Source organism: Labeo rohita, chromosome 14 (assembly GCF_022985175.1).
Source record: "Labeo rohita strain BAU-BD-2019 chromosome 14, IGBB_LRoh.1.0, whole genome shotgun sequence".
Taxonomy (NCBI): Eukaryota; Metazoa; Chordata; class Actinopteri; order Cypriniformes; family Cyprinidae; genus Labeo; species Labeo rohita.
The window spans coordinates 32,509,369-32,522,931 of record NC_066882.1 but is presented as its reverse complement, the minus strand read 5'-3'; the positions used below and the strand labels follow the sequence as shown (position 1 = coordinate 32,522,931).

Here is a 13,563-nt window from a genome sequence, read left to right as displayed (position 1 = left end):
TAAATAAGGAATGGAGGAGCGAATAAAATCTAAAGCTTAAGAAGGAGGGAAGAGTGCGAATGTAAATGAAAGGAGGAGTGAATGTAAAGTTAAAAAAGGAGGAGTGAATGTAAAGTGAAAGAAGCAAGCATGAGTGAATGTAGTGTTTCTATTATATTTCATAGTGTCATTGCAATATAACTTTTTTTTTTTTTTTTATTTCTGTTATTATAATATTTACTTTGACCACAATGTGTAATACTGTTCATATCTTTAACAAGTGTTATTATTAAGAGAAGGCTGTATAATGCATACATTTGATGGAGTGCCTTTGTATGTTAATATTTCCTGTTATGTTTATGTTAGATTTTCATTTATCAGTTTAAAAAATGACAACTTGGTACAAGACTTAGTCGAGTGATTTTTGTTGTTGTTCTTAATCCAGTCTTATAGAGTTTATCTCAGAGTCCCCAAAGTGTCACTTAAGAAGAGTTTTAGTATCTCAGAGTCCCCAGAATCAGCTACCATTTTCCTGGGTTGAATGAAGAATTAGATTTGACTCCATTTTTGTGAAACCATTACTAGTATGAATTTGTACTTTCATTATTTTTGTATTTTTATAATTATTATTTTTCAATGTGTTTAATTAATTGTATTAATTAATTATATATATAATTACACACACACACACGCACACACACACACATATACATATATATATATATATATATATAAAAATATTTTTTTTTTTTTTTCTCCATGCGTTGTAATCACAGACTGATTAGACCTGTCATTCATTTGATACCTGACACACTCTGAGGAAGACTTAAGGTTGAAATGCATCAGTGTGCAGAGTTTTTTTGTTTTTTGGTAGTAGTTGCTTCAAACCCAACCAAAGAGCACCTTCTGGGATTATTTCACAGTCAAGTCCTTTCAGCAAGTAGCACTTCAAGATGTCTCCTACAAACATTTTGTAGACAAATTGTAGCGTCTGCTTAGGATCACTGATGATCATTTAGGATTTACATTGTAGAGAACCTTTTAGCCTTTTGACATTTGCATATAAATTACAGACATGGCCTCATGTTCTACATTTATATGGGTGTTTAATGGTCTATGGTTCCCTCCTCGCTCTCACGAAGATGTTAAGCAGATCAACTCTTGTCTCCCCATTGGACTTCAAAGGCATTCCATGAGGGAGGCAATCACCAGCACCAAGCACCTCAGATCCTTGGTGGCTGGCAGACTGTTCCCAATACACATAACGCACACACATAGAAACCTTTTTCTTTATTTAGACTATATTTAACCAGTTATAAATGTACTTGGTATATGCATGTGTTGCTTGTATGTTTCTATGTTATATTAGCCCAGCTAGCCCTCGTTATTGGTACTAGTTAATCTCTAAATGCGTATTTTCTATGTATGAATGTATATCTGGTTTAATACCTTCTAGATGTTTCATTCTTGGTATCAAAACGATCTGGTAGGGAAACTATCAAAAGACCCTAACACCAACCCATCCATGCTCAAACCCTTCGAGACACTCTCCAAGACTCATCCTTTGAGTCAATTTTCCAGTAGTTTATCTTCAAGTAACTTTGTCGACTCGCTGTGGATTTTCCTATCTTCGAAAGAACTAGAGAAAACCTCCATTCATCGAGAACTTCCATTGTCTACCGCATCAGGACTCTTGTTCAGCAACAAAGCCAATGCAAGTAACCTTTACAGCTATTTAGATGCGTGTTTTAAGTTGAGCCCCTTTTTAAGGTGATTTTGCTTCTCTGATGATTCTCATGTGGTCGCTAAGTTAACTGATGCTAAAAACTGCCATTCTTGCCTTCTCTCTCTCTCTCTCTTTTCTCACTTTCTTTCTCTATGTATATGTACACGTGTTTTGCTTAGTTAGTTGTATGTTAGCTGCAGTTCCATTTATTAAATTGCATATATTCACAATTGATTGTCTCCGTGTGCTGCTCACAATTTGAAGTCACTGAATGTTTGATCTTGCTACATGCTACATTTTGAGTTTACTACAAGTTAAGTTACTGCTAGTACTGACTGAAGTAGGAAAGTTATTCTTTCTTGGCCAGAAAGTAACCTTTCCTAGAACTGATGAATGATTATAATGTCTATTCAGTGGACGAACAGATCAAATAATTGTAACGTTAATTCTGCTACAGTTAATTCTAAGATCTGATTAAAATATTCATAATTAATTATAACCAGTTATAATTAATCATAAATATTTCCCTTTTGAGCTAATTTGCTACAAAATTGTTCTCCTACATTCTCCTACAAATTGTTTATAATCACACTAAAGTTGCAATCAATCGAGCAATCAATCAATAAAGTCAACACAATAATTAGTAAGTACAGTGGGGCAAATAAGTATTTAGTCAGCCACCAATTGTGCAAGTTCTCCTACTTAAAAAGATGAGAGAGGCCTGTAATTTTCATCATAGGTATACCTCAACTACGAGAGACAAAATGAGAAAAATCCAGAAAATCACATTGTCTGATTTTTAAAGAATTTATTTGCAAATTATGGTGGAAAGTAAGTATTTGGTCAATAACAAAAGTTCATCTCAATACTTTGTTATATACCCTTTGTTGGCAATGACAGAGGTCCAACGTTTTCTGTAAGTCTTCACAAGGTTTTCACAGACTGTTGCTGGTTTTTGGCCCATTCCTCCATGCAGATCTCCTCTAGAGCAGTGATGTTTTGGGGCTGTTGCTGGGCAACACGGACTTTCATATCCCTCCAAAGATCTTCTGTGGGGTTGAGATCTGGAGACTGGCTAGGCCACTCCAGGACCTTGAAATGCTTCTTACGAAGCCACTCCTTCGTTACCCGGGTGGTGTGTTTGGGATCACTGTCATGCTGAAAGACCCAGCCACGTTTCATCTTCAATGCCCTTGCTGATGGAACGAGGTTTTCACTCAAAATCTGACAATACATGGCCCCATTCATTCTTTTCTTTACATGGATCAGTCGTCCTGGTCCCTTTGCAGAAAAACAGCCCCACAGCATGATGTTTCCACCCCCATGCATCACAGTAGGTATGGTGTTCTTTGGATGCAACTCAGCATTCTTTCTCCTCCAAACACAACGAGTAGAGTTTTTACCAAAAAGTTCTATTTTGGTTTCATCTGACCATATGACATTCTCCCAATCCTCTTCTGGATCATCCAAATGCTCTCTAGCAAACTTCAGATGGGCCTGGACATGTACTGGCTTAAGCAGGGGGACACGTCTGGCACTGCAGGATTTGAGTCCCTGGCAGCGTAGTGTGTTACTGATGGTAGCCTTTGTTACTTTGGTCCCAGCTCTCTGCAGGTCATTCACTAGGTCCCCCCGTGTGGTTCTGGGATTTTTGCTCACCGTTCTTGTGATCATTTTGACCCCATGGGGTGTGATCTTGTGTGGAGCTCCAGATTGAGAGAGATTATCAGTGGTCTTGGATGTCTTCCATTTTCTAATAATTGCTCCCACAGTTGATTTCTTCACACCAAGCTGCTTACCTATTGCAGATTCAGTCTTCCCAGCCTGGTGCAGGTCTACAATTTTGTTTCTGGTGTCCTTTGACAGCTCTCTGGTCTTGGCCATAGTGGAGTTTGGAGTGTGACTGTCTGAGGTTGTGGACAGGTGTCTTTTATACTGATAACGAGTTCAAACAGGTGCCATTAATACAGGTAATGAGTGGAGGACAGAGGAGCCTCTTACAGAAAAAGTTGCAGGTCTGTGAGAGCCAGAAATCTTGCTTGTTTGTAGGTGACCAAATACTTATTTTCCACCATAATTTGCAAATAAATTCTTTAAAAATCAGACAATGTGATTTTCTGGATTTTTTTTTTCTCATTTTGTCTCTCATAGTTGAGGTATACCTATGATGAAAATTACAGGCCTCTGTCATCTTTTTAAGTGGGAGAACTTGCACAATTGGTGGCTGACTAAATACTTTTTTGCCCCGCTGTAACTGTGTTCAGAGGCAGAAAGAAAAAGCAAAAAACAGGTAAAAAAAAATATTAAAATTTAGGTGGAAACTTTAATAATCATCATAAAAATATGAAATCAAAGCTGTCTGTATTGCACAGTAAATCTCTTATTCACACCATGTCCATGTTGATTAAAATTGGAGGTTTTAGTTTGATCACTCATCATTATTTGTTTACAGTGTATTGAGTGTTACAGCATTTACATTGTAGTCAATATCTAGTGAATCTAAAACGATTCCAAACTGCTCATTTTCTGTACTCAGTTTCATGGTCCATTATAAAACAAGACAGTGAAACACGAGCTGATCCTGAGGAAACTGGACTGACGTCTCAATACTGAGGGTCTACAATAAAACACACAGACAGTCACATATGAGTATGAGACATTACTGCTGTCACATCACATCAGCAGATCCATTTCAGAAAAACACAGTGCATTCATATTACAGCCAGAGATATCAATAAAAAACTGATCATGATCAATAACTCTCTCTTTATCACTTACACACACAGACACTGGAAGAGATGAAAATATTCATATATTCATAGATCAGTCACATCACAGAATTAAACTCTTATTAAACACAGTTTAAAGTACAGAGACTAGTGGAGTGGAGCTGAATTATTAACTTATATTCTCCAATTACACACATATGAGGACTTTTACTAAACTTCAGCCATTTTAAAAGACTTATATACTCACTTACTATTATATACTAATAATATACTCACAATGGTATAATGTCTCCAGTTTATAATGTGGATCATCCTTCAAATCAGAGTAACTTCACTCCTGAATCCCCTAGTTTATTCCCAAACAGATCCAGTTGTCTCAGCTGTGAGGGGTTTGATCTCAGAGCTGAAGTCAGAGCAGCACAACCTTCATCTGTGACGCCACACTTCATCAACCTGTAGAGAACAATGACAGTGTGAATTGTAGTTCAGGTGTGTGTAGTTTGTTATTGACTCTGGTCTCAGAGCAGGAAAGGAGATATAATGACAAGCACTGTCACATACTGCTGCTGATAGAATGAGATTTATGCATGTTGATGCTCAGTGGTGCTGTTTGAAACTGTCATGTGCTTCAAGACTGAACAGACACACAAAGATGAATGTGAGATATTGTTTCATAGTGATATAAGGACGAATCTGGCATCTGGCAGCTTATAAACTAAATAGAAATGTGATGAAATAAATAGAGATAGTGTTTGCAGTTTGAATTTAATCTTGATCAACGTTGCTTTCTTAAATAATGTTTTTCTCAGGATATGAGATGAAAAGGAAATTGCTGATGGAGGAGAAAGACTGAAACTCTGCTTCAGTCTGCTCCTGCAAACCAGTGTGTTGATTCTCACAGATACGTGTTTTATACAGTATGTCACTTCACTGTACTGTATTTAAGAGTGTAAATAATAAACAACTTTCTTGTTTTAAAGGTTTTGAGGGTCTGATAATGTTGAAAGCTAATGTAATATAACCTTCATCATTCACTGTAGTAGTGAAAACAGGAGGTCAAAAACAGGAGCAGCAGATCATGAGATGTGATGAAGATCAATGAAATAAACTTCAGTCATAATTCATTTGTGCTGAGATTTAGTGTGTTTACTGAACATTTACATTAAAGGACACGTCTTACTGAGGATAAAGACGTGACTATCAGAGAGATGATCTTACCACAGTGTCTCCAGTTTACAGTGAGGATCCTCCAGTACAGAACAGATAAACGTCAAGCCTGAATCTCCTAGTTTATTCCATGACAGATTCAGTTGTCTCAGGTGTGAGGGGTTTGATCTCAGAGCTGAAGTCAGAGCAGCACAACCTTCATCTGTGACACCACACTTCATCAACCTGTAGAGAACAATGACACACTCTTCACTCTCTCACATTAGATCAGTTTAGCAGTGAATCCATTATTATAGTTTTTTTCTTAAATTGTTTACACACAATAACCACTTTACACAAAACCACAAAATATGCACACAACAAAACATTATACATCTCTTACGAAAGATATGACAGATATGACAAATGTAAATCACTAGTGTCTTGTGTGTTTTGTGTTTTGTTCAGTGTGCAGTGGAGTTTGTCACAGCACTCACACGTACATGTATGTGCACAAATACACTGTATATACAGTCTGTATGAACAACTGATGAACTTTACAGTTACTGAACTGAACTGAATCAACACTGAACTGACTTTTGGGTGAAAATAACTGAAGGATATACAGTCAAACCAAAAATTATTCAGACACCAGATTTTTATTTATTTATTTATTTATTTTTTGGTGCAGGACACTATAGTTCATTAAAGTGAGGAAATGAAAGTAAACTGTGACATATTACACCCAACACTTCTTCATACAGTGGACTTGAAAATAAAATTGTAGTAGTAAAATTGATAATTTGGGACCAAAAATTATTCTGTGTTATTATGGAAACAAACTGAACAACTTGTACAAATGCAATTGAAATATCGGTATTGGTACTCAGCAGGGGTGTAACGGTACACAGATGTCACGATTCTATACGATTTCGGTACAACAGGAAAAAAAAACAACAAATCTACTATTTTCATTTATTTTGAACAGACAGTAGTAGAAATTGCATTTTTTTCCAACCTAGATGTGAAAATACTAAATATTATATCAAATTATAATGTTATATACATATATATATATGATGAGCTCTTTTCCAAAACGCATATAAATCCATTTTGATTAATTTGAGTAAAAATGTGTTTTCTTTACCAAGAAAGTGGTAAAATGAAAACCACTATTTTCTGTTTTACACTTTCACATAGCATCTTTAGGTTATAATAACATAAAAAATTGATTTTGATTTTTCAAAGATTTATTATAAAAACATTATTTTTTCCCAAAATGCAATAAATCCATTAGGGGTCTACGCTTACTTTTCTTTTTAGAGAAAGTATAAGTGATGGAAAGAGATGGCATAAGTGCAATCAAATTCATAAACTCTTGTTGAGATTAATGTTTTAAATATACAATTTTGAACATAGAAATATTAAATGATTTTAATAACTAAAAAGAAGATAAAAATGAAATACTGCCAGTAGGTGGTGGTAAGTCACTGATTTAATTTCTGAATCATATCATTCATTCGATTCGTTCGAACGGCTGATTAATTCAGGAATAAAGCAAGTGACTCTTTTTATGAATGGGTAATTGATTCATTGACTTACTAGAAAACGCACGTTCATTAGTAAACGAAACACTGCTGTGTTTGAATGGAGATTCGCAGTTTGTTTCAAACTATTTTTGAAGATGAAATAGAGCAAAATCAGGCAATAGTGTTATAGTCAGACAATGTAAGTCACTTAATATTAACTTCTTGTTTATTTAACTGTTGTATTAAATCAATATCTCATTTACAAACTCCCTTAAAAATCATTAAAAGCTGTCACTCATCCCAGTTCATCGCGATCTCACAAAATTATAATCAACGAAATTCTCTACACTGCACAATGAATCTCTTATTTACACGCTCTCTACACTTTATGAAAGAATTCATCAGATATGTCTGTGATACATTACTCAACGTTGAAAAATAGGATGCTGGGTGTATTCAAAGCGCTGCCTTTACTGTTTACAATGCATGAAATGCTGCGCTGTGATTGGCTGAGCGGATGTATCGCATTTTGCAGAAATGGGGGACTGGCGTTTGTCGTGGTTTGGAAAAAAAAGGGAGAAAACATGACAGAATAACACGGCGGATATCGCATTTTGCGTAAAATTAAAAACTGCCTTTTCAATAACGACCAGATACAATACAAAAAAATTTTGGCAGGAACTCAATTTAGTAAAAAATGGCGTTTATCGCGTTTTGGAAAAGAGCTCTTCATATATATATATATATATATATATATATTAGGGATGTCACAATACTCAATATAATATCCAACCATTCGGTACGACATCCACGGTTCAATACGCGCTTGTGAATTGCGGTTTTTCAGTTTTGCATTTAAATAACTTCCTTGTTTTATTTCTCTCTGAATCTGCTGTACATACGCCCGCGATTTCATGTGCTGAAATGAGGAAACGCTTCCCCGCTTATATTTGAAAAAGCAACACAGGCAGCGCATCTTCTATTCTAATGACATGCAATGATAAACCTTTCTAAACTTGTTGTCCAACAAAAGTTATAAAAGCAAAAGTTTTTAATTCATAACATCAGTCGAGTGTTTGAAATAACTTCCTTGTGTAATCTGATGTGGATTCTCATCACAGAATGAGGCAGACAATAAATTCTATACTCATATTCTATGTATGTCGATTAGCATTGGCTTATGAATATACCCGAGATGGCTTGAAGAACATGGATAAACCATATATTATTGCAGACGAGTGTTTATTGTCCTTACATTTCGTCATTAAAAACGTTTAACGTTATATCTTGTTTTTAATCAGTTACAGCAATAGCGATGCTTTTATCCATATTAGAGAAATTGGAACGGAACGTCATCAGCGCTACTTCTTTGACGCATATGTGGGGTTTTTTTTGTTTGGTTTTTTTTTTTGCACTAGGGCGCCCTCTGGCGTCCAGTATGAATGAAACCCATTCTATTTTGCGTAAAATTCGAAAAAAATAATACCTCTCTCAAAAGAAAAAATAAGCAGACATATACTAATTCACGTTTTTTCTAGTGCACAGAGGTTTACGGGAGTATTTTGTTAATTTGTTCCAAAAAAAAAAACCCACACTGAAGTGGCAGGACATCAGAACTGAACCGAACTGAAAACCGTGGTTAAAAACCGAGGTACGTACGTAGGTACTGTATTGTGCATCCCTAATATATATATATATATATATATATATATATATATATATATACACGTATCACACTGTTTTTTTATATATCTGCAGTACATATATACATACAAGGAATAAATACTTGAAATATATTTGATTTAGTTAACAGATCAACAAGGGGAAAAAAACAGTGTGATACGTAACGTAGCCTATATATGCTGAGTTTGTTCATTATTGTGACAGAAAGGAAACTCAAATGGCAGAAAGTGGCATTCTATTTGTTTTCTTTAATGTACAAAAGACCTTTTACAGTGATGCATTATCAATAAGACAATAAATGACAGTGTTTTAAGTTGATTTTGCTGGTATGAGAAACAGTTAAAGTCAGTTCCAGGCTTCCGGCATTGATAACTTACAGTGCAATTGATACTTTATCAAAATAAAATACAGTGAACCAAACGCCTCATTGTTTCAATGATGGAACGGACTCAAGTACAAAGTCTATAATGTACATAATAAATAATAGTTTAGCATTTGGATACATCACAGATATGGAAATATTATGGAATATTTGGATTTGTGCCGAATGAGAGAGGTCGGATACACGAACACAAAGCTCCATTTCACAGACAGTTGAGTGCACAAACCTTTAAATTAACGTTATACTCCTTTGTCAGTGAGAGACGTGTTCACAATCAGCACATGATCACTGTCTAGTGGTCTTTGTTTTCAAATGCGCAACTCCTGACATTCGCTGTTCTTCTGCAGGCGGTTATCAAACAGAGTTGCTTTAGTTCGGGCGCCCCCTTCTGGATTGAGGGTGAATTGCCTGTATTCACTGTAAGGGACCTTTCACATGTCACGTCTTTGCACGCTCAAGTTCGTTATTTCAAATGTAGACACGCGGCAGCTGCGCTCATAATGGAATGTCCGCGCCGCATCGAGATGAAAACATCTCAACTTTTCAGAATGCCGCAAGCGCACCGCAGGTCATGTGACAACAACCAACCAATTAGCTTCATCCTTTCCCGTAACAACATTGAAAGCTCAGCCAAGATGGAGAAACAGTTGATCATAGCTGTACAGGGATAGCCATTTTTAAATATATTTAGTAGCAGAGCTACAGCAAGTGATTTTTAGTGCTAGAAATCCGTTTGTCCTTTGATGAAACTTCCTCTTCTTCACTGAGATTGCGGGTCATGGTTGCTTAGCAACAGCAGACGCCACGGGAGCGCAAGCTACAAAGCGAGAAGGAGAAATCAGCTCGCCTAGCGTTTTCCACGTGGAAAATGTGGAAAATGCTAGGCGAGCCGATTTCTCCTTCTCGCTTTGTAGCTTGCGCTCCCATGGCGTCTCATGCACCGAACCGAGATGTCAGTACCGTGACGGTTCGGTACAAATACATGTATTGTTACACCCCTAGTACTCAGCATCGGCAAGTACCAAAAATAAAAGTATCGGTATCGGGCGAGTACTGGAAAAAGTGGTATCAGTACATTCCTACAGTTACAGTTTTTTTCAACTGCTTACACACATTTTCAAAACTTTGCCTCTTTTTTTCAAAACTTTACACACAAATCTAAGAATTACACACACAAAATGTAAAATGCCTCACATCTCCTGCAAAATGAAGCACTACATTCAAAATATCACAAACACGTCTCAACAGCATCATTTGTCTTACGTTGGAAACACCTTTGCCATAATATTATATTTCTGTATGTATCATATACACACATTTATTCAAAACTTAAAGCTCTTCTTTCATGAGCTTCTATGTATATTTCTGTACAAGAATGAAAGTAATTGGCAGAGAGATGTTGAAAAATCTGGTAAACATAAAAAAACAAGATGGAAACCAAACTGTAATTATTATTATTTTTTACTGTAAGCATTTGTGGTTGTGAATACAGTATTACACAGTACGAAAGAAAATAAATATTCTACCAGTCAAAAGTTTTTAAACAGGAAGATTTTTAATGTTTTTTTAATGTTTTTCTTAAAAAGTCTCTTCTGCTCACCAAGCCTGTTTATTTGATCCAAAATACAGCAAAAATAGTAAAATTTTGAATTATTTTTACTATTTAAAATAACTTTTCTATTTGAATATATTTTAAAATGTAATTTATGCCTGTGATTTCAAAGCTGAATTTTTAGCATCATTACTGCAGTCACATGATCCTTCAGAAATCATTCTAATATTCTGATTAGCTACTCAGAAAAAAAAAAAAAAAAAAAAAACATTTATTATTATTATTATTATTATTATTATTATTATTATTATTATTTTGTTGATTTTTTTTCAGGTTTCTTTGATGAATAGAAAGTTCAGAAGACCAGCATTTATATAGAAATGTTTCTATTCATCAAAGAATCCTGAAAAAAAGGTACTTAACTGTTTTAAATATTGATGGTGATAATAATAATAATAATAATAATAATAATAAATGTTTATTATATTAGAAAGATTTCTGCAGGATCATGTGACACTGAAGACTGGAGTAATGATGCTGTAAATTCAGCTTTTTGTCTGTATCACAATATATTACATATTTACAATACATTCACATAGAAAACAGTTATTTTAAATAGTTTAAATATTTCACAATATGCATTGCATAATTCATAATTTTGAAAACGGTGATTATTCCAAGGCCTTTTCTAAAACCATGATTGGTTGGTGTTAAGTAAAGCAATGAGTGTTTGCACAAGTGAGGTGTTAGTGTGAGGCACTGACGAATTAGTGTGGCATTTTGATTGGTTGTGTTTGAAAAAGAAAATCAAGATACTTCCTGTTAGATTCTTGTGTGTTACATAAAGAATTGTGTGTTGTGTTTTGCAAAAAGTGTATTATGAAATTGAAAACTGAGTCAAAGGCCAAGAATTAGTGTATGGTTTTGCAGATTTGGTGTGTGGTTCTGGTGTTTGAGTGTCAGGTTTTAGAAACTGTGTGACAAGTAAAGATTTTGTGTGTAAGCAGTTGAAGAAAACTGTAACACAGTCAGCTGAACGCTTTGTATTTGTCCTAAACAGATTGTACATTTTCATTTATTTCATACAAGTTACAAATCATGCAAATAATTTTCTCAAAACAATGTGCACAAAACTCCAAAATCTTTTCACCATAGTTAATGAAACCAACCAATACTTGACAGTTTTTCTCAATTGCTAAAACACTATAACCAGTCTTTTGAAGTAAAATTTCAAAACCATAAAGCCATTTTTCAAAAAGCACACCCATTTTCCTGAACTATAAACACTATTCCCCTGCTTTAACACATGATAGTCCCTACATTTCTCAGTGCTTACACCATGTGGTCATTTAGAAATCACTAGCATTCAATATTGTTCACTCAAGTCTGCAAAGTTTGAGCTCAATTAGCACACAATTACCCAAGTGGAAACACTAGGAGTCAAAATTTATCACACACCAATCAGAACCTTCGATGGAGATAAAAGGGCCAAAGTCAGCTGTATGCATTTCTCAGATCAGAAATTAAATTCTCAACACTACTTATTTAGTCACTTCACATCATAAAATGTTTCAAATTTTTTTGAACAAGTTGCATTTGATTATGCAACTGATTTGTCTGCGGTTTCCTACATTATCATTTCCTGTTGTCATGTTGCTCAAAATGTATTACATGTATATAGTTCTCTGTGCTATAGTCTTACCCCTCTAAACATCAAGTCATTAGCTCATCGTATGTGTCTTTACAGTAAATGCTAAATTATTGATCTAGTTGTCATAAACTGTCAGGCATATTCTACACACTTCTGTTAGACTTTTTGTAACTTTGCCATGAATTACTCAAGTGAATATTGACTTTCACTAATGTCGAAACTACAGATCAACCAATGATAAAGCAGTTCTCTGAAATAGTTCAAAGGTGAATCCTATCCTGTCTTTTTCAATCAATATCCCACATACAGTAATGTGTAATTTCAAAGAGGAAGAGTAGGAGGTGAAAGAGGAAGAGGAGGAGAAGGAGGAGGAGGACGACGACAACAACATGGAAGAGAAATAGGAAGGGCAAGGGTAAGAAAACAAGCAGTCTCATATATTTTAGTTGATGCGTGCCAGGGTTGGAACAGGCATGCTAGAGGATTCTACCCCCGCTGCCTGTCCATTTAATTAAGTCTGTGATGTTGAGGAGGTTCTTTGGCCTGTCCCAGACCAAAGACAGGATGCTGGGGCAGAATAATTATTTTTGTTGTTGTTTGCTGTTTTGTGCTGTAATCTACAGTACAATAAATTAAGGATTAAACCACTTGCAAATGCATACATTTGTTGTGTTCATCATGTGAATTAATTTTTTTTTCCCAAGCAACACTTATTACCAGTTTTCATAGGATTGTTTTGAATTGATCTCATCAGTGTGTAAAACTCTTGTAGTGTATGTGTTTTTGAGGGTTTGTGTGTCATGTCTGAGAAAAAGACTGAGTTGATTTTCAGCAAGTTTAAAGGGGCAATTAGTTTTTCCTCATGGGTTATAGCAGGTATTGGATAACAATTTTTATTTCATTTAGATTTGCACAATATATATAAAACAAAACTCCCTGTTGAAGAATTTCAATAAACATGTATTTTCATTAGCATATTTGTGCATCTACAGCTGAAAGTGTTTTATAATCAGTAGAGAACAAACCTATAGATGTGATGTTAAAATTTACTTTTAATAAATGCATTTCTAGGAAAAAAATCGCAATGATTCATTTTGCAGTAAAGTTGAACTGTTTGTTTAAGATAATTTGGTGTTTTATGGCTGTGCTAATTGTTCTGAGAACAAGTACACTGCATTGGAGAAAA

General features: G+C 35.0%; 1 protein-coding gene across 1 annotated transcript in view; it reads right to left on the bottom strand.

Moving 5' to 3' along the window:
• Positions 1 to 4,279: 4,279 nt before the first annotated feature.
• LOC127176425 (ribonuclease inhibitor-like) overlaps positions 4,280 to 13,563 on the bottom strand; it is a 39,697-nt gene continuing 30,413 nt past the window's right edge. The window contains exons 3-5 of the mRNA XM_051128100.1: positions 5,653 to 5,826; positions 4,711 to 4,887; positions 4,280 to 4,322 (exon numbers count right to left, since the gene is read on the bottom strand). Of these exons, the coding sequence (XP_050984057.1) occupies positions 4,755 to 4,887; positions 5,653 to 5,822 (303 nt within the window). The 5' untranslated portion in view covers positions 5,823 to 5,826 and the 3' untranslated portion in view covers positions 4,280 to 4,322; positions 4,711 to 4,754. The remainder of the gene's footprint in view (positions 4,323 to 4,710; positions 4,888 to 5,652; positions 5,827 to 13,563) is intronic.